Source organism: Podarcis cretensis (assembly GCF_951804945.1).
Source record: "Podarcis cretensis genome assembly, chromosome: 10".
Taxonomy (NCBI): domain Eukaryota; kingdom Metazoa; phylum Chordata; class Lepidosauria; order Squamata; family Lacertidae; genus Podarcis; species Podarcis cretensis.
In genome coordinates, this window is record NC_137179.1 from 68,066,434 (window position 1) to 68,088,948 (window position 22,515).

The 22,515-nt window shown below is 43.1% G+C and overlaps 1 protein-coding gene across 1 annotated transcript in view; it reads right to left on the bottom strand.

The window, feature by feature from the left end:
* Positions 1-1,035: 1,035 nt before the first annotated feature.
* The window catches only part of SLC2A13 (solute carrier family 2 member 13), a 98,691-nt gene continuing 77,211 nt past the window's right edge, over positions 1,036-22,515 (bottom strand). The window contains exons 7-10 of the mRNA XM_079994218.1: positions 17,107-17,232; positions 4,611-4,732; positions 2,984-3,136; positions 1,036-1,623 (exon numbers count right to left, since the gene is read on the bottom strand). Of these exons, the coding sequence (XP_079850344.1) occupies positions 1,397-1,623; positions 2,984-3,136; positions 4,611-4,732; positions 17,107-17,232 (628 nt within the window). The 3' untranslated portion in view covers positions 1,036-1,396. The remainder of the gene's footprint in view (positions 1,624-2,983; positions 3,137-4,610; positions 4,733-17,106; positions 17,233-22,515) is intronic.

The window sequence follows — 22,515 nt, forward strand, 5'->3', positions numbered from 1 at the left end:
TGGCCTTGGGACTACAACTACCACCATTTCTGACCACTGGCCACACTGGCTGGAGCTGATGGGAATTTAGGTTCAACAGCATCCCAAGGGCCACAGGACCCCCGCTCCTGATGTAGGCTTCAGAGTGCTTAGAGTGTTTCACACTCATTTCTGTACTAGAGCCCTTTCATTTTTACTTTTCTGTGTTTAGCTGGAAGTGAATGCCCTGCACAGTATTTAATCCAGAACTATATTATCAACCATGCTCTCCTCAATGGCCAAGAGTCTTCTGTAGTGTTTATCCATGAGCAAGTTTCATTCAATAAAAGGTGCTCAACCAAGTTAATGGAAAGTTTCCTGTGCACAGGTCCTACTTGTTTGATCTTTGGGGAGATTAGAGATGAACATTAGTTGCTCCAATGGTGCTTTCCATTCTTTGGGGAGGGCAGAATAAGGGGAAATAAATGGACGCTAGGAAGCTCTGTGTATCTGCCCCCTCACCCTATTTATGGTAGAAGTTCTAGCTCACCCATAGCTTCATAAAGGAGAAGTGGTTTCATGAAGGGATCAGCTTTTGTCAAATTTTACCACGTTCAAGGAAGCAAAGCGCATGGATCTGCTGTTGAACAAAACAGACTGCTACCCAGAATTGCCCATGTGCAGTTGTGTTTCAAGCAACCACCCACAAGACTACCCAAGAGAGAATGCCAAAAACCAGTGCCAAAATTCTCTGCAGACCGGCCCTGTGGCTGTTCTCGGGGGTCCCTTGTGCAGAGCAATGGTCGTAAAACAGTGGCAAGTTATTACAAAGATAGGCATGCCCAAAGGAAGGAAGGAAGGAACCCAAAGGGCTGCAACACCCTGCCTTCTCCTTGCATACAAATTCATCTACTTTTGAAAGAAGTAATAATATTAAATTACAATTTCCACAGCATGCAGCCGATTTCTCTCTCTCTCACGCTTGTTTTGTAAGAGGCTGAGCACTTTTGTATCAACCCTCGGTTGCCAGGTAACCATACTTTAATGATTCATCTGGTTTCTGACTAGCTGTTCTTTTTCACTTTCTTCAAGTGGAACAAAAATGCATGGTATATATCATCAATTGAGTTTGCTATTGTCAATTCTAGGACCTCAGACATACACCCACCTGGAATGTTTGTATCCTCCCAGAATAAATCCCTCCCCCTCACAATTGTCCCATTTTGACTAATTGAAAGATCAATGTCCTGTTTTGCTGTATTCGTCTCAAATGACATGGTTTGGAACAGGAAAGTGAAGCTGGGTAAGACAGTAGAAAGGAGAAACCAGACCAGAAGCAGGGCAGTGAGGTCATCAAGAACAGCTCCTTCACCACCACACCACCCCCTGCCAAAAACAACACCACCCCGGCTTGATTAAATACACCAGCAGCTGAAAATCATTCCACATCAGAAGCATCATTGTCAGAAAGATGGTAATTACTTCCCTTCACCCGGATATATTCAATATACCTCCCATCATCTGAATCTGAAATGCCACATGTACACAGTGAGTTCTCAAATAAGCATTCAATTTCCTCCAGTTTTTTCCCTTTCGTCTCAGGAAGGCAGCCGTAGAGGAAAATGAGTCCCACGAAAGCAAATCCTGCATAAAGGAAGAATGCTCCTGCAATACAAACAAACAAACGAACAAACAACCCCCCAGACACAGAGTTAATAGAAAGTTTTCCTCTAAAACAAAATACAAGGTCACAACAATAAAAGATCTACTATATATCTTAGCAAAGTTAAAATGAAGGTTTCAGAAACAAATAATCATTTTAATATGCATTCAAATAATTACACTGGTCAAGATTCCAAATATTTAATTTTTGCAAAACCATGATGGCGTCCCAATAACACTCAAATCTCATTTAAAATTAATTTAGTAAAGAGACTTCCAAAAGAATGCAAGTTACCACAGAGAGAGACTGGGGGAACTCAGTAATATGGGTTTTTGGGAAAAGGGCAAAGCTATCAGCTAGATTATGGGACGCGGGTGGCGCTGTGGGTTAAACCACAGAGCCTAGGACTTGCCAATCAGAAGGTTGGCGGTTCTAATCCCCCAAACGGGGTGAGCTCCCGTTGCTCGGTCCCTGCTCCTGCCAACCTAGCAGTTTGAAAGCACATCAAAGTGCAAGTAGATAAATAGGTACCACTCCGGTGGGAAGGTAAACGGCGTTTCTGTGCGCTGCTCTGGTTTGCCAGAAGTGGCTTAGTCATGCTGGCCACATGACCCGGAAGCTGTACGCTGGCTCCCTCGGCCAATAAAGCGAGATGAGCGCCGCAACCCCAGAGTCGTCTGTGACTGGACCTAATGGTCAGGGGTCCTTTACCGTTATCAGCTAGATTACAAGCAGCATGACTTGAAGGCCTGCACTCAGGAATGTGGCCCCAGGCACATCCTGGCATCATGGTGAAGCTGGCAAGGCTCCCCTGTCAATGGTGGTAACTGCTGAGTCTCCACACCAGGCCCTGGATGCCACCTTAGCTTTCCTAAAGTGTAATGTCCCAGACTTTCCACTGTTCCATGCCAACATGGGTTTTTGTCACCACAATGTCACACAGCCAAGCATTACGTTTTGGGAGAGCTAGAATTTATGGGTCCAAGCACAACTGTTGGGGAACCAACAGAGAGCATGTGGCCAAGGGCACCTCAACCCTGAAACTGGCCTGCCTGGGATGACTCAGAGATGGGTGGCCCTGTCCTTAAAGCCAAATGATTAAAAAATGTAAAACATCTACTACTTGGAAGTTTAACTACTCACAAACCACCGAAAGCACTAATACAGCTTTGGGAATGCTTTTTAGAAACAGAACTTAGCAACACAAAGTCTTGAAATGAGGATATATACACAAGTTTTCTAGAGGCCTTTAAAAAGGAACGCTAAACTGCCCATCGAGACCTTAGCTGATGAAAAGCTAAAATTCCAAGGATCTTAAACGCAATGATCTTGGTACTATTTAAGACAGAACACACTTCTTACCATAGTACGTCAGATATTCAGCTGTGTGCAGAAATGTAAGTGACACTAGGACGTTGAAAATCCAGTTCACGCCGGAAGAACAGGCATTTCCTGTACTTCTAGCCCAAAGGGGGTATATTTCAGAATTTACTGTCCATGGCATTGGTCCCATTCCTTTTAAAAGAAACATGCCACAAAATTAATTTTAATAAACATTCACATCAAATACCAAAGGATCTTCAAAAATGGGATGTGGTACAAACAAAATGTTGGAACAGTAATATTTTACTTCAGTAGAAAGCCGCCAAATGAGGAAAAATTAAGTTACTCAGAGATCTAAATCTTATATTTGGGGGGGGGGGATATTATTCAGTACATTCTAGTGTCTGTTGGGAGTGACAGAAGGAAATGGAGATTGAAGAATACCTAACTGTGGATCTGATGAAAGGATGCTTTTGGGAACAGGAAGGCGTTTTTATTGATGCATAGATGGAGGTATTCCAACCATTATTGTATGTATTCCTATGGCTTAGAAAGATGACTCTTTATTGTACATATTTCTGTAGTTCAGAAAATCTATTGTACATATTTCTGTAGTTCAGTTTGAATAGAATTATTTAAATACAGTGGTACCTTAGTTTAAGAATAGCTTAGCTTATGATTAATGGATTAAGAACACTGCAAACCCAGAAGGTGTTTTGGTTTGTAATCTTTGCCTTGGAAGCAGAACATGTTTCGCTTCCTGTTGAGTGTGTTCCATTTGTAAATTGAGTCCCCCACTGCTATGGGAAAGCACACCTTGGTTTAAGAACGCTTTGGTTTAAGAACAGACTTCCGGAACGGATTAAGTTCGTAAACTAAGGTGTAGTTAAATGCTTGCTCCTACAATGCTAAAATGAACTAACTCTTCAACACACTGACACTCAGCACATGGAGCTGATAGTTTTAGCAAGAGGAATATACGAAGGATATTGAAACTGGCAAGGGCACCAAGAAAAGCAAAGAGATACGTGGGCCTTTGGGGGGTTATTTTAAGTAAAGGAATGAGGTATGGAATGTGTTAACAATATGTAGAAATGGCAGGAGAATGTAGCTTAATCCCCCTCCTTTGATTTTTCATTGCTATTTAAAATCAAGGAAGTGAACAGCAACATTAAGGGAACTGGAAAAGGGGGAGAAATTCCTGTAACACAGGGGAAAAAAATATAAAATCAAAAAGGTATAGTAAAACAAAGGCTGAGTAGCAAGATAATATTAATCATTATTACAAAGGTCAATCTGTTGAGTTGTTACATTCCAGGAGAGTTCTTGATCCAATATGAGCCTGAGGCTCTCACACGGACGTCTTTCTTGGGGGGGGGGGGGAGAGAGTGATGAGTGAGTAAACTGGGTTATACCAGTTATTTGAAAGCAATATCTCCTTGCCCACTCTTGTCAGAGAACAGAGGTTTTCAATCCGGTGGCCAAGGAGACAGTGTGTTCAAATAAAGGCAAGAGAGGCAGTTCGCTCATCATTTTCTCCTCGAAGTGAGGCAGGCACACAAATATGTCTAAGACTTTTATCAGTCCTAGAATTTTTCCTGGAATATAGCAGCTCCACAGGTCCAATTTATTTCACATGAAAACTAAACACGCCAAATCTGTTTACCTGGTGCAAAGAAAACAAGGTATAAAATAAGTCCCACGAGCGCTGTCCAAGAGTATGGTGTAGGGCAGAAGTTATATGCCCAATATGTCTCTTCAGTTTTGAGTCTGGTCTCATTTGAACATCTGCAAGATAGCCAGCATATAAAACAAAGGTTTAAAGGTAAAACCAACATCTATAAGCAAAGAGCAAAACAAAGGCTTAAGGATAAAGTGAGCGCTAGAAGGAAAGAATAAGAATCATTAAGTTATAGCAGGCAGACTCAGACCAGAGAAACATCGTGCCTTCTGGCTAAAAGCAGATCACTGCATGCAGGCAAAGTCTCTAGAAGGAGACCGTTCCATAATACCGCAGGCAGCTTATTCCATTGCTGAATTATTCTTATAGACAGAAACTTGGCAAAAATTGATGTCCTGTGTATTTCAGAAGTGTTGCTTATTTTCCTGCCTCAGAGGGTAAGGTGGACAAATATTGCTGTTCTTCTGATCTCCAGAGGGGTAGCTGTGTCAGTCTCCCACAGCACCCCCTCCCCAAAAAACCCCCCACCCATAACAAAATAAGTCTCGTGGTACCTAAAAAGCTAATAAATAATTTTATTCATTTATTTTACTTAGGAACAGTTGCTCATGAAACATCCCGAAGCCATTACAATAAAAACAGAGCCATAAAAATATAAAGAAAACCAGTTTCGGATCCAGACAGATACAGAACAGGGTGGGGTAAATATCTCCACTTAAAAGGCTTGTCTTCAACAGCTGCTGAAAAGAAAACAGAGATGATATTTGTGTGATATGTTATGGGATGGAGTTTTTAAGGGTAGGTGCTGTCACATTAAAGGCATGATTCCTACACCATACAGAATGAACCTCCTGATGAGATGGTATCTGCAGTAGGGCCTCTCAGGTATACAAAGGATGAGGTGGTATTTTAGATATCGTGGTCCTAAGTTGTATAGGGCACTGTACATCTGCACCAGAATCTTGAACTGAGCTCAGAAACGAACTGGTGGCATTGAGCAGTCAAGCCCACTTGCCCACAAAAACTTATGCTGTATAATTAATTTGTTAGATGCCTCAAGACTCTTGTTGCTTTGCTGCTCTTCCGAGATTCTTTTAAAGCTCAGAACTGCCTCAAACCTTTTCTGCAAGCGAAACACACACTGTTCCTTTAGGACCCTGGAGTAAGATCCTACACACAGTTGTGGAAGGGTTTTCCCATGCTACAGAAGGCATAAGTGCCCAGAAGGCGGAATGCCATGATCATCAAGTTTCTCACACGGGGAAAGAATAACAACATTTCTGAAGCACGTAAAAACCAGAATGCTGTAGAATGTAAAAAATTAACCGAATTCTGACTGCAAGTGTGCAGTCAAAATAAACAGGCCACATTTCCTTTGTTCAGAGACTACCAACTGCAGCAGCTGCCAGCTGGTAAGTAGTTCTACTTCACACATGGCTGTTCGTATTTCTCTATGCAACTGCGTATGCAGATCCATTATCGCATGGAGGAGGGGGGGAAATGAGAACTGGGATTAGGAAATGGTTTCTCCTGGAAGCTCAGCCAGTTCTTTGATTTGGGGAACCTGCCTATGATCAGATTTGAAAGCCACAGGGAGAGAGCATGCTTTGAATGCAAGCAGGTGTCCAATACAAATCCTAAACTGCTCCCCTTCACAGTCTAGTTTCCCCCCATCAGTTTGGCTTTAATTTTTGACTGCTTTGTCTGTCTTTTCATACCATTAGCCACCTTGAACTTGAAAATGTTTATATCTGGCAGTCCCTTATAGAAAATAAATAAATCAAATCTCATGTAGGCTTAAATATTGTAAAGATTGTATCAGCTGCAACCACAATCTCTTCTTTCTCATTTCATCCGCTTGTTTTGTATGAAGTGTGATGGCTGACTCCAGTAACCATGAGAGCCTTTGTGATAAGCCTTACATGGTAAAATAGTTATATATTCGCCCATTATTGCTAGTAATTAAGGGTAGAGGAGGCAATTTTTGTCTTTGCATTGAAGAGCAGCACTACGCACATGCGCTGTGGGTTTCTCCCCTACTAAACAAGTGGATTCAACACATCTAATTCTTTCTCTGACCCACCTTGTATGGCCAGATTCTTGCATTTACGTCAGTTTAAATTACGGACAATAGGATAACAGCTTCACATCCCATCAGCTCCTTTTAGTATTGCCATTAGTATTTTTTGAGCAGGTGCACAGTGATGAATAGTGGCTGATTATCCACGTTTGAAGTGTCTTGAAGCAAACAATACTGTAATTGGCTTAGTAGATTCCTTTCAGGCAGCACTGCAGCTGCCCACTAAAGTGAAGTCCAATGTTTTCTTAGGAATGCAGTAAATAAAGATGCTAGTCAGTTTGTCATCTTGCATCCCTGTTAGGCGGTATGAAGCTGTCTGCTCAGTAGCTTACATTTGTAATTATCAAAACGCCCATCCTTATAACTGGCAGAATATGCTAAGCAAGAGCCCATGAACATCTTGAGGTCTCATAAGGCAGGGGTTGGCAAGGTTTACCTCGCCTGAGCCTGTTCACTCCAGCAGAGATCCCTCCATGGGCTGGATCCCCCACGTGCGGCCGCGATTTCCGGCATCTGCACAGATGCGACTTCCAGCACCGTGGAAGTGAGTCCCCGTGCTGTGCCGGTTTAGCGCAGTGTGCGGGAACTCGCCAAGCAGGCAGCTTGTTTCAAGGACAGCTTGGGGGCCGGTTAAATGACCCCCGTGGGCTGCTTGTGGCCCATGGGCCTTAGGCTGCCTGCCCCTGTCATAAGGGAAGCAGGGCCTCTCTATATGCTCTGCACCTGGGAGCTACACTGCATTTTCTTTGAAATCTCTACTGCAGGAACAAGGCTGGAGAGCAGTCTTCTGCCTTTAACACAATAGAGATCCTAGGAACCAGGAGAATCAGCAGGGTTTGGCCGTGTCCCAGACTGCAAGTCAAGAATCAAGTCTCTCCTGTCTACATAGCCTCACCCCTCTATCTGGGGACCTGATTCTAAAGGATGGTGAAACTCTACAAATTGGTTTCCATATTCACAGGCATGCAGAGACTTATAACCCTGGGCAGAAATAACTTCCATCTTCACACGTATAGCACTCAGGATGTTCTCCATTTACATCTTCATCTGAAGATAGCAGGCGTCTTCCTGTGGACAACTTGTGGCCTTACAACTTCTATCAGCCCCAGTCAGCATGGTCAATGGTCAGTGATTATGTCAGCTGTAGGCAAATAACATCCGGGAGGGCCAAAAAATTCTCCTGCCCTGACTTAGGAGAAGTGCAGATAATGTTAGGATTTCTAGCTGAGCTGCAATGCAGGAGGGAATGTGAAGATGAGAGACCTATTCACTCAACTGGAGCACTTCAAAATACTGCATGGAAGGCAGCAGGAAATGAAGCTGCTTACTCATTCCTCCCAACCTTGCTGGAAACACCAAAAATCTTCTTTCCTTCGTCACTCCATTAATGGCTACAGTGCCCTGAAACACAAACTAGGATGACAAACGAGACACAAACCTGAGAGATTCATGATAGGCTCTCATGCCTCTAATTTCTTTTAAAAGCAAATAACTGAACATGCTATTTATACTGTTAGGAAACCTGAGCCTTCACTCTCCCAATGTGTACGAGGTGGTATTTCTGGAAAGAAGGGTTAATGGGCAAATATGCTCATTCTACCAGATAGGAAGAAAAATAAGGCACATAAATGGAATTACAACTTCTCACCTCATTTACGGATTCCTTTCTTCACCAGCCTCAGATACTTGTGCATATTGCAGCAGGTGATTTAGGCCAAATTAGATTAGATGGTGGTGATCTGCTGATAGTAGTAATTATTTCCTATTTTTCTAAATAAAAAAACCAGTCATGGGAGCAGCCACAATTGCCTTAATGCAACAGCAACTCCAGGGTGAGTGGATTGCTTTTGAAATATGGCACAGGATAAAGGGTTAAACCCCTGCCACATAGCATGTGGCCCTGTACCTTATTATATTAAGAAGGACACTGACAAACTGGAACGTGTCCAGAGGAGGGCAACCAAAATGGTCAAAGGCCTGGAAACGATGCCTTATGAGGAACGGCTAAGGGAGCTGGGCATGTTTAGCCTGGAGCAGAGGTGGTTAAGGGGTGAGATGATAGCCATGTTCAAATATATAAAAGGATGTCACATAGAGGAGGGAGAAAGGTTGTTTTCTGCTGCTCCGGAGAAGTGGACACGGAGCAATGGTTCCAAACTACAAGAAAGAAGATTCCACCTAAACATTAGGAAGAACTTCCTAACAGTAAGAGCTGTTCGACAGTGGAATTTGCTGCCAAGGAGTGTGGTGGAGTCTCCTTCTTTGGAGGTCTTTAAGCAGAGGCTTGACAACCATATGTCAGAAGTGCTCTGATGGTGTTTCCTGCTTGGCAGGGGTTGGACTCGATGGCCCTTGTGGTCTCTTCCAACTCTATGATTCTATGATTCTATATGAGACAAAGACGTTGGATCAATCCATCAACCTCTGATGGATTATTTAGATGATGTCACACTGCGCATGTCCAAAGAACAGCTCCCACAAAAAAACGTCCTCGCATAGTCAAAGCAATCTCAGCCTTTTGCTGTTTCTTGAGACCTTCGGCATTCCACTGAGTTTGGCTCTTACTTCCGTTCTTCCAGCTGAGTCACGGCTGATGGGATTCAAAGCCTTTCCTTCAGCAACCGAAAAGCCATGGCAGCCCAGGGCCAAAGGTGCTATCTTCTCTTAGCTCAAACTGGAGTCAGGTGTTCCCTGGATGATACATTTTCCAATTGCTTTGTTGACTTTGGCTCCACCAACTCCCCACTTTCCTTGTCACACAGGATCAGAAAGCCAAGATGCCTGGCAGCTTGTTTTCCCAACTGTCACATTTAATTAGCCTCTCCAATTCCCATAGCTTCTTTAGCCATTCCCAGAGCTTGTTGCTTCTGAGCATGCTCATTAGTGTTGGCAAGTTGAGAGCTCCAGGAATTCTTCTCCATCTGCCTCAGACCTACTTTTTCAGCAAACCCCTGGAGAGGTATAAACAGAATGCCAGCTGGTTTTAAATCAACTTTGTTGCTATTGCAAAAGCAAGCAGGAATTCCAAGGAGCCCAAGGGATGCATTATTAAAGGGCTAGTGCAGTCACTTTCCAGAATAACTGTTAAAAGTAATCATGGGGAGGTGGAGGAGAGAGGCAGACACTCTTCAACTTGCTCTTTACTAACAGGGAACATGGCATACCCATAAAATGTTTTCTAAATAGCAGGTATAGGAGCTGGCTTGGCATGGAGAGAAACCAGCATATATTTCTGATGTGTACAGAATCAAATAATTTTAAGTTGCAAGGATCATCTAGTTGAACCCATTGCGATGCAATAATCCTGCCCACAGCTATCCCTGGGTGGGCTTGAAACACCAACCTTCTGGTTAACAGCCAGCCACAATGACCCTTTGCACCACCTGAGATGCCAGGTACTAGTTCAAGTTCATGTTCAGTATAGACAGAGCTCTAAACTTGCAACTAGCAAATATGTGCCTTCTAGGACGGTATCTTCAACACAGAACACAGGAAAAGATCCAGGCCACTGATGAAGGTTGAAGCTGAAATGACACATTACACATGTGTTCCACAGGAAATCAAGTCACATCATTGGTCTACCTGGGACTTTTTGTATGCAAAACAGTTGCTCTACCACTGTGTAACAGCCTTTTCCATTATTCTTTCCAGCAATATTCTTGTTTTTCAAATGTAAGACCTGGCCTTGTTGTTGTTGTTGTTGTTTAGTCGTGTCTGACTCTTCGTGACCCCATGGACCAGAGCACGCCAGGCACTCCTGTCTTCTGCTGCTCCAGAGAAGCGGACACGGAGCAATGGATCCAAATTACAAGAAAGAAGATTCCACCTAAACATTAGGAAGAACTTCCTGACAGTAAGAGCTGTTCGACAGTGGAATTTGCTGTCAAGGAGTGTGGTGGAGTCTCCTTCTTTGGAGGTCTTTAAGCAGAGGCTTGACAACCATATGTCAGGAGTGCTCTGATGGTGTTTCCTGCTTGACAGGGGGTTGGACTCGATGGCCCTTGTGGTCTCTTCCAACTCTATGATTCTATGATTCTATGTTCACTGATTTATTGGGTGTCATTACTATTCTCTGGGATGCGGGTGGAGCTGTGCATTAAACCACAGAGCCTAGGACATGAAGATCAGAAGGTTGGTGGTTCGAATCCTCGCGACGGGGTGAGCTCCCGTTGCTCGGCCCCTGCTCCTGCCAACCTAGCAGTTTGAAAGCACGTCAATGTGCAAGTAGATAAATAGGTACCGCTCCAGCGGGAAGGTAAACGGAATTTCCGTGTGCTGCTCTGGTTCGCCAGAAGCGGCTAGTCATGCTGGCCACATGACCTGTACGACGGCTCCCTTGGCCAGTAAAGCGAGATGAGCGCCTTAACCCCAGAGTCGGTCACAACTGGACCTAATGGTTAGGGTTCCCTTTACCTTACTATTCTTGCTTTTAAGAACCAAGGGCAGAATGCTCATGCTGTCCTTAGCTTTCAATACAGTCAAACCTTAGTTGTCAAATGTAATCCGTTCCGGAAGACCGTTTGACAACTGAGGCGCGGCTTCCGATTGGTTGCAAGAGCTTCTTGCACTCAAGCAGAAGCCGTGTCAGATGTTCAGGTTCGAAAACCAGAGAATTTACTTCTGGGCTTTTGGCGTTCAGGAGCTGAAATGTTTGGCAACGGAGCCGTTTGAGAACCGAAGTTTGACTGTAGTGTATTCATTCCTAAACAGCTAGTGCAAGACCATGTGTCTAGTAAAAGGTAAAGAGACCCCTGACCATTAGGTCCAGCCGTGGCCGACTCTGGGGTCGAGGCGCTCACCTCGCTTTATTGTCATGACTAAGCCGCTTCTGGTGAACCAGATCAGCACACGGAGACGCTGTTTACCTTCCCGCTGGAGCAGTACCTATTTATTTACTTGCACTTCGACATGCTTTCGAACTGCTAGGTTGGCAGGAGCAGGGACCAAGCAATAGTGATAAACTCTTTCCAGGGTCAGATGCCAATCATTTGGTAACAACAGAAGGAGAGGACTACTGTCTTTGTGTCCTGTTTGTGGGTTTCCCATCTGACAACTATGGGAGCAGGATGTTGGACTAGATAGGAAGGCATCTTCATATCTTCTCTTGTGACTTATCCAGGAAGAAGCAGCAACAAGTGCCAGACCAACAGCAAATTAAAAATATGGCACTGAACGTTATTAAAAGGAGGAATGCTGCTATCATGTTTTTGAAGTTTTCTCCTCACAGCACTTTTAAGCTCACAAAATCAAGAGAGAGGAATATTTAGGGCATAGTTCTTATCTGCTTTTAAAATAGATTAAAATTGTGAGGGATAATTATGTCAATACCCTGCCTCTGATTACCAGCTGTCCACTTCTTGAAACAATGACAACTAGATGGATCTTAGTCTGACTCAGCATGGCAATACTTAGATTCTCAACTATATTAACAGGAAGTCTGAGAACATGGGTGTTGTTTTTGTGTGTGAACCAAAGTCATTGAGACTTAATTGTACAAGTATTCACCTTACAGGGACACGGGTGGCGCTGTGGGTTAAACCACAGAGCCTAGGACTTGCTGATCAGAAGGTCAGCGGTTCAAATCCCTGCGACGGGGTGAGCTCCCGTTGCTCGGTCCCTGCTCCGCCAACCTAGCAGTTCAAAAGCACGTCAAAGTGCAAGTAGATAAATAGGTACCGCTCCGGCGGGAAGGTAAATGGCGTTTCCGTGTGCTGCTCTGGTTTACCAGAAGTGGCTTAGTCATGCTGGCCACATGACCTGGAAGCTGTATGCCGGCTCCCTTGGCCAATAAAGCGAGATGAGCACCGCAACCCCAGAGTCAGCCACGACCGGACCTAATGGTCAGGGGTCCCTTTACCTTTTATTCACCTTACACATTATGCTGCCCGTGTATATTTCATCAAGGGCTCTATTCTTTCATTATGAACAGCAACTCATTTTTAAGTTTAGCAGCTCTAGAAAGTGGGCCAGTAAGCTATTAAATGCACATAAGTAACCAGCTGCAAATGGAAAATATGTTGTTACTTTTGTGTGTCTCGAAGAACCCAAAGGCACACCTAATCCTGTTCACAGTGGCCAACCTACTTCCCACAGGCATTACTGTGACAGATGAACAGAGCCAAACTACACTATAGCTAATGGTTTACTGTGAGCACACAGATGGCTCTTGCTTCACTGCTCCTCCAGCAGTAGCAAAAATCACAATCCCTGGCTTAGTATTACATCCAAACCGAGGATCATGGTTTGCCGTGTTCCAAAACACCCAACCATGTTCAGACAAGGTTTGCTCTTGACTAACCGAGTATGGTTGGTTTGTAGAGAAACAAACTATAACTCCCAGGTTAGATGCAGAAATAAGGTAGGGATCGTTGTTTGCTCTAGGGTTAGGGGAACATACACAGAATTCTATGGTTTACCATGATGTGCAACTGAGCCACTGCAAACCTGAATTTCAGTAATCCTGAATTTCACCACTAAATGTGCGCTGTCTGTCCTCAGCACAGCACAGGGAAAAGCACAGCTGCATGAACAGGGAAAACTGTTCGCTTAACTCTCTCCAGTTTCATACAATTTATTATGACACTAAGCAAGTGACTAGGCAACTGAACTGCAGTTGAGGGCACAATGGTGTCATTTTAATCAGTTTCGCCCAAACAAGGCATTTGCTACTGTATACAAACCAGAAAGCTAGTCTAGAGCCGAAACACCAGGAGCTATGCTCTGCAGCCTTCAGAATTTTTATCACCAATCATCCTGACACCAATGCAGAAAATGCTCATGAACATCTAACACCCCAGAATGTCACAGTGTGGCCAAAGACACTAAGTGAGGTGGACATTAAATATATTGTCTGCATTCTGAACACATCCGCCCTCCTGTTCTTATAAAGGTTTGTAACTCCTCCACTTTTCAATTGAGAAGGGTACCCTTGAACACATTGCAACCACCCAGCGATATACTTAGCAAACTGGTCCTTAAGCAGATCAAAATCAGGGAATAGAAAACAAGCTATTCAGTAGTGAATAATACCTCCCAAGAATACTGCAATGATTAATTAGGTTGCCAAGAAGCTATTCGCATTCGCCCAGGTTTAATGAGACTTAAAGCTAAAGTGTTTCTAATGTCCTGACGTAAGCTTGTTCTCCAATGCCATCAGTTTCAAACATGACTTTGATTTTAGTCCTTACACAGTAAACCAAGTTGGGTTTTCTTTTCAATTTGTTGTATTCTTCTTCTTCCAATGTGATATTCCCTTTTCCTTATGTTACAAGGCTTGCACTTCATTGGATTGCAAGAAAGCAACTTTTGCATGCAAGCAACAGTATTTAGTTGGTCTTTTATGCTCTCACCATTGTGAAAGGTCTTCTTAACAGAAATAAGTGAACAGCGCATAGCCTTGCTTTAATGTCCTATTATTCTAAACGCTATTTCAGTCATTAGCCATCATTAAGTACAATTATAACAGCTGTAATCAACAGCACAAGAATAGAAGAGCACAGAGACATGTTTGTCAGAAGAACAATGATTACATTAATCACACTTGACGTTGATTTTTGTCTTGAAATATTTCAACTGTTTTAGAGTCGGAAGGTGAATTGTGAAGCTTCCAGATGACAGAACTAGGTTCTTCCCACATGAATGAACTAACAGCATGATTGTGCTCTAATCCTGAATGATACTTTCAAAAGGTAGTGCAATTCATTGGTGCAGCTTTGAGTACTAAATATAAATTTCATGCATTCTTATAGCACATTATACAAATACCATTTGCTAACCTGACTGACCTATACATTATTAAACTAGCCAGTCTTAACATTGAAGTTATGTTACAAATACAATTAGTAGATCCAATCTTAAAAAATTACCCTTTCGTTAAAGTGGATTATTTAATCTATCTCAGGAAAATTAGACTTATGAAAATAACCAAAAATATCTCAACTTTTTGGAATGGTTACAATTCTTCAATATCTGTGCCTTTTGAGGAAAGGGGGGGGGGGAAGGAGTGGAAGACTAAAGAGAATACTGTTCTGCGTTGGGGTGGGGTTTAGGTTGTTATGATGCCTAAGCCTTTTCTAATGCCTGGATCCAGCAAGGGTTAAAACCTAATGGAGGATCCCATTGGCTGTATTGGTCACTAGTATAAGAAAAGAAGTTGCACTGTGCCAGAGAGCAAATGGGTGGGCCCTTTCCCTAACTTGGCTGGTAGTGAAAAAGACAAAAGTGCGGTGTGTGTTTGAGCTGGACTGGAAGCAGGCTGCAGGCAGAAGCCTGAGAGTGAGAGCCATGCTTGATTTCTGCTTGAATCAAAGACTGTGGCTATGGGAGAAGCAAGACCCTCTGCAGTGTTAATGCTGTGAGCTCCTCCATCATAGGCTCAGGTTGCATTTATGTGTAAATAAACCATATATCATTAAGACACCACAGTCTCTGCTGTCCCTCATGCCAAGGAAACCGAACCCTGGGTAAATAAGCGCCTGGAAACCCTGGAATCGTGAACCGCTCAGAGACTGGGACGTCATGCAACAATACATATTGAGAGGGGCCATATTCTTAAATCCCCCTAAAACTGAGAGGTATTATACATTGCTGCAATTGATGTAAGACCGAACTTCTACTGGCACCAAATTAGGAACTTTTATAAACACTGATGTGGACATATTTAAAAAAAGCACTAATGGTGTGAAAAGAGTGTGACACTCATTAACAAACATCCCATTACTTCTGACAACTGTGACTAGATTTGTATGAACCCAAATGATAATTCCACCTTCACAAGCACAGTTTAAGTCAGTCATTCTGACAGCTATGCAGTTTGATGCATCGCATGAAAATACTAAAAAGCAGTGAAATTTCAGCAGGTCAATGGGACACGGTTGTCACAAAATAGTATGTAATCTTTCACATTGTTATGAGTTGGTATTTGCTTTTCAAGAGGTATCTGAATGAAAAGCAGTGTGTGTGTGTGTGTGTGTGTGTGTGTGTTAACCATAAATCACAAGTTTTGGGTTGGTGGGACATATTAAAGGAGCATGAAGGGATATGGCACATTAGAAGGTAGCATCAGAGAGGGCTACTTTGTGAATGCACACACTGGCTGCCTTTTGGCTCATTGAAATTGAGTGAGTAGCATGTTCTTGAATTTACCACTATCTATTTCCTTTGGCCTTTCTCCCTACTATCATTTTCTATACCCCTCTACCTGGGAATAAAAAATGGGAATAAAATGGCTCACGAACAACCATCTGTACAACAGAAAACTCTTAAAAAGTATTTTGTTTGGTTTATACGACAGAAGGAAATGGGCTCGTCTCTTAATTTCTGCAAAAGAGCATTTAAGGGTGTTCAGAATTTGCAACGATTACTTGTTGACAGGAAGTCACCAATTACAAACCCAGTTAACCATACTGGAGTCAAATAGGATACTTCCCTTATACAGTTTCCAAATTCAGAATGAGTTTCTAGAGTTAGAAACTGGACTTAAGGACAGAGATTGTTTAAATTCCTTGCCAGCCACCTCCATATTAACTGGGAATGGGGTAGCCAATAGCACAACATATTTTAGAAATTTTACCAGACACAGAAGTATATTCTGGTGGATGCCAGCCAAAGTAGTGAAATACTTCATCCTGAATTATGGTTCAGTTAAACTTTTCCCTTTTCTGGCTGGATGTGATGTCATGGAAATGTCATGGAGTGAAAGTGAACAAAAGGGCCTGGAAAACTAGAAACTGGGCTGGACAGATGCAGAGGTTTGGCTTGCTCTCTAGGAGAAAATAAAGCTATGGGTTTGGTACCCCCACCCCCAAAAACACCAAATAGGAGAATGTAATCTGTTTGAGTGATACAGCTGTGAGCCTTCCATCTAATGCTAAGGCTGAACATATGTGTAAAATAAACCTTTGATCACAGAAAACCCTACCAGTCTCCAGAAACCAAAAACCAAGGTAATTGCCTGAACCCCTGAAAGCTGCTCAGAGATCAGGGTGCATGGTGCAATATTTACTGTTGCAACATTGTGTCATCTTTAATTATTTTTGCTTCCTGCCACCTCATCAATTTGATGTGCACTAAGTCCCTCCACTGCCAGAGTCAGCATTGGGTCTTGGCACAAGGGTTATTAAGGTTTGTTTTTGTCTTTGCCATTGATGTTCAAAAAGAAAGTGTGATGTGACCTTTAAATCAGCACTCACAAATGATTCCATCCTACAGCGTTTTTATTTTCTGAGAAAGGGGGGAAATGGAAGCAAAATGAGAGGGTTTTTGACAAGAGGAAACCTCTGGTGCACATTATTATTATAATGACAAAATACCAGTTTGAGGACAAGTGTAACAGTGGCACTTCTTATAAAAGGATATTAAGGTCCTTTTAATATGAAATTAAGCAACACAAAAGCAACGTACCTGCCCCAGGCTGCCTCCATTGTAGACTTCCTATCGACAGGGACACAGGAGGACTCCACAACACTTGACTTGTTTAGTTTGTAGCAAAAGCCACAAATGGGATCCAGCATGCACCCATTACAGTAACTGAAAGAAATGAAAAATCACAAGAATAAGCCCAACCTTTTCACAGCAAAACATCAATTAGCCAATGGAAGCAATCAGACTGGTCCATAGGGCAAGTTTGTACCTTGGATATCAACAACTTTGGGTAACTCTTGCTAACATTAAAACTGAGAAAGTTTTGCTGCACAGAGAACATCTGCACAATTGCTGAAAATAAAAGGTAAATAAGCTGAACACACAGAATAAAATCCCGTCAAAATTAAGTAGTACAGATTTTCCCATGGTTTTAATTACATAATTAAGCATGCTGAAAGCTTCCCTTTGAAACAGAAGCAGACGGATAGGGGAAACATCAGCTGGATCATGAATATTGTTGCTAAATTCTGATGAAGCTGGACTAGCAATATAAATCATGCTAATGATCTAAGTTTAATGGTTTGTCTCCAACTTGTGTTTTGCTTGGAAAGTGTACATCAGCACACTGCTTGTTCATGTTAATAGTTCATTTTTAACTATGGTTTAAACTGGTGGTGGCAAACCTCTGGAATTTTGGGTGAACCACAACCATCTTTCCTGTGCCTGATATCATATGACATCAAGCAATTGACAGATGGGTGGCCCCATACAGCAGTTATAAAGTGGTTTGAGGAGGGCTGGCCACTTCTGGATCTAGAGAGACAGAAAAGCCCAGTTTGATGGATAAGTCATCGTTGGACAGCGGTGAAATTTTCCTCTCAATAAGCAGACAGATAAGAAAAATATCCCTACAATTACCAATTACAGACAGGAAGGAATTAAGACACTATTGAATTGAAATTAAGTTTTAGCAATGATAATTAAGGCAGGGTTGATCATCAGACAAAATAGCATATATTTTGTGTGTTTGTGCACATCTCTACGCACTCACACACTAAATCCCTAACTTCAGATGAACAATAAAACCAAACACACATCTTACACCAAACAGCAACAAAATTTACTAGTTTTTACATAGATCTGACAAAAATAAACTTCAAAGCTACTAATCAATTGAGTATGCTTACTACTTTCCAGAAAGGGATAGATTCCAAGTACTGTTAGCAATTGTGACTTTTCTGTCCCTATTTATTTGAGGGTTTGAGTCTGTAAAGAGGTGAGGGTTGTTCTTTGCAAGTGCGTGTAATATGCAGTCATCCAGTATCAGTGGTGGAAATGATGTTACCACCACATGGAGACCAGCTCCATTTCTTTCACTTTGTTTTTAGTTATTATCCATAAATTACGTGCAAGATTAATAGCTGAGCCAGATTAAAAAAATAAGCAGATTAATATTTAAACAGACCTCATCCCTTGAAATAAACTGTACAAATGACTATAAGCCACTAAAAAGGAACAGTTTAATATTACAATTTTAAAGTATATCTTTTAAAACTAAAGGCAATGGTGGCATTATAAAAGGTAAAGGTAAAGGTACCCCTGCCCGTACGGGCCAGTCTTGACAGACTCTAGGGTTGTGCGCCCATCTCACTTAAGAGGCTGGGGGCCAGCGCTGTCCGGAGACACTTCCGGGTCACGTGGCCAGCGTGACGAAGCTGCTCCGGCGACCGGCACCAGAACAGCACAAGGAAACGCCGTTTACCTTCCCACTATAAAGCGGTACCTATCTATCTACTTGCACTTAAGGGTGCTTTCGAACTGCTAGGTGGGCAGGAGCTGGGACCGAACGACGGGAGCTCACCCCACTGTGGGGATTCGAACCGCCGACCATGCGATCGGCAAGTCCTAGGCGCTGAGGTTTTACCCACAGCGCCACCCGCGCCCCTCATGGTGGCATTATACTCCACTATAAAGTGTCAGGAGCTCGTTCTACACTTGAGTAGGACCCTGGTAGAGACACGCACACCCGACTGGCATGTTCCCTCCCTCCTGGTCGATAGTTCGGGAGTTTCAAAAGCTTTCTTCTGCCCGAACATCACAGCGACCGATGCCAACAGACATCGGCACACTTAGGGATCCACAGAGTCTTTGCAGCTTGCATAACAGACCTCAGCAACTCAGCATTTTGGTTAATCTACTTTATTTACATATAAACACACACGGAACACTGCAACATGGCTCCCTCTCTCTCTAGCATCAGACAGCAAACAGAAAAAGAACAAAGGACAATAGTCCCACTTCACGGAACACAGTAACACAAACATCCTGTCTCCGTCACTTCCCACTTTGTGGAGTCAAAACATACACCGTCATGTGATAGACAACAATCCTATGACTGCAATCACGGAGCAGGAATTCTAACATAAAGGACATATGAGGTATTGCTGGTATGTCCAGTTATTGTCCACATGTTCAGTAAGTTCACCCATATAAATACGTTATTGGGAAAATAATGTTAATAGGACGAATCTAGTGGAATATATTGCTCAGCTTTTACAAGGGGTGCCTGTTGTGGCCCAGTGCAGTTCACTGCTGGGCCAGGGAGGCCTTCCATGCCCTGTACAGCTGGCAGAGGACGTCACTTCTTCCTACCTGAGACTTGCTTGGGAACTCAAATGTGAAATTGTTCATCTTTTGACAATGATGTATAACGTCTTACACATTTCTGTACTGGATAATCAGAAGGTAAAGGTAAAGGTAAAGGTACCCCTGCCCGTACGGGCCAGTCTTGACAGACTCTGGGGTTGTGCGCCCATCTCACTTAAGAGGCCAGGGGCCAGCGCTGTCCGGAGACACTTCCGGGTCACGTGGCCAGCGTGACATCGCTGCTCTGGCCAGAGCCAGAGCCAGAGCCGCACACGGAAACGCCGTTTACCTTCCCGCTGGTAAGCGGTCCCTATTTATCTACTTGCACCCGGAGGTGCTTTCGAACTGCTAGGTTGGCAGGCGCTGGGACCGAGCAGCGGGAGCGCACCCCGCCGCAGGGATTCGAACCGCCGACCTTTCGATCGGCAAGCCCTAGGCGCTGAGGCTTTAACCCACAGCGCCACCTGCGTCCCTAATCAGAAGGTAGCCAATGTAAAATCAACACTGAAAAACAGGTTCAAAGGGAGCAGGGAAATTATAGGCCTGTTGGTCTAATGTCTATCCATGGTAAATTGGTAGAAAGCATTATTAAGCATATTGAAGAACAAAGTACAGAGCCAATGGGAAGCGCTTCCTCAATGGGGAATCCTGCCTCATCAGCCTTTTAGAACAGGCATAGGCAAACTCTAGCCCTCCAGTTGTTTGGGACTACAATTCCCATCATCCCTGACAACTGGTCCTGTTAGCTAGGGATGATGGGAATTGGAGTCCCAAACATCTAGAGGGCCGGAGTTTGCCTATGCCTGTTTTAGAGGTTCATGTCAACAAACACTTTAAGACACTGAATATTGGACTTCCAAAAGGCTTTTGACAAAACCCATCACCAAAAGCTCTTAGGAGTCACTGAATATGAAGATTGGTTCTCTAATGGACTGTGTTTAAAGAACAGGAGGTTGAAAGGAAAGAATCAACAGACTATTACAGTGGAAAGAGGTAAGTATTCAGGTTCCACAAGGATCTGTATTGGCAGGGATGATATTTATTTTAGAAATATCTGAAGCTTGAGGTGAGCAGGTAAGCACCCATATTTGTGTATGAGACAAACATGATTCAGGATGGTAAAAAAAAACCAAGCAGACAAGATAACTCAAAATGAGCCTTTCCAAATTGGGAAAGCGCAACAAAAGAGTAAAATATATGCAGGTATAAAATGATAAGCTCTGAAACTAGGATATTTTACCCTATCAGTATATATGCAAGCTGACAGTAACCAGTCAGGAAAAGGAGCATGGAATCACTGTGAATAACTCAATGAAAAATGTCAACTCATTATGTTTAATCAGTGAACATGGCAAATTTCCATGCTTGGAATTATTAGGAGATGGACTAAATGATCATAAAAATAAAAATGGCCAATGTAATAATGTTCTTATGTAAATACATGATCTAGCCTCATATTGAATATTGTGTTAGGTAATATTGGAGAATCAAACACTGCAGAAAAAGGCAGGCAAAATTATCTAGGGGGTTGGGAGCACTTTCTATATGAGAAAAGGTTAAAAGGTTTGAAGCTTTTTACGTTAGAAAAAAAGACAAGAACCCAACAGAGAGAACGATAAGAGGTTTAATTATGTATAGTGTGGGGAGGGAAAGAATCTGTCCTCTTGTTCAATGACTGCAACCATTTCCTGAGTAAATGGTGGGGAGGGGTTCTTCTAAGGAGACCACGTAAAAATTGGGTAGTTTTATTGTGGCAAGTAGGAATCACAGCACTGATTTTATAGGGACCTATGAATAGGATGTGGGTAGTGCTATGGTCTAAACCACTGAGCTTAGGGCTTGCCAATCAGAAGGTCGGCGATTCAAATCCCCACAACAGGGTGAGCTCCTGTTGCTCGGTCCCTGCTCCTGCCAACCTAGCAGTTTGAAAGCACGCAATACAAGTAGATAAATAGGTACCGCTCTGGTGGGAAGGTAAACGGCGTTTCCGTGTGCTGCTCTGGTTCACCAGAAGTGGCTTAGTCATGCTGGCCACATGACCCGGAAGCTGTACGCCGGCTCCCTCAGCCAGTAAAGCAAGATGAGCGCCGCAACCCCAGAGCCTTCCAAAACTGAACCTAACAGTCAGGGGTCCCTTTACCTTATGAACAGGCCTTAGTTCAGGCGATGCTAAATACACAATCATTTATCACAAAACTGGTCCTCTCAAAGAGTGCTTCCACATTGGGCACACACACTATGGAACAACCACACTTTTGTTCACTTACACTTACGAGACACTTGCCTGTTCAGTTTCTGCTCCCCTCCTCCCTAAGCTCAGGAAATCCAACTGTTTATAACTCAGTGCAGTAAATGCACAGTTTTCCAGGTGCACATTGGCTATGACACTGCTATTCTGCTCAGGTATGGCCTGTGTGCCTTGCTGCAGCCATTTCCTTCTCAATAGTCCTCCCATCCTGAACTGCGGTGGAGGCCAGCATGATCAAGAATGCAGTAGCGGGGAGAGGCCATTTATACTAAGGTTAGCAGACGTACCCGTTTCCCAGGAACAGTTGCCGGATTTACAAATCAGTCCCCATACAAAATCCATTGAAGTTGAAAAGTGTCACCAGATTCATTGAAAAAAATCTGGTAACCTTAATTTATACACAACGGTCTTAAGGAAAATCTTCCCTCCCCCATGACTGGATACCGCTAGAACTACTCTGAAATGTTATGAACTGACCTAAAGTAGCTGCCTCTCATTATATATAAAGCAAACAGCCAACTGCTTAGTAAAATAACCAGTCACTACCTATATTA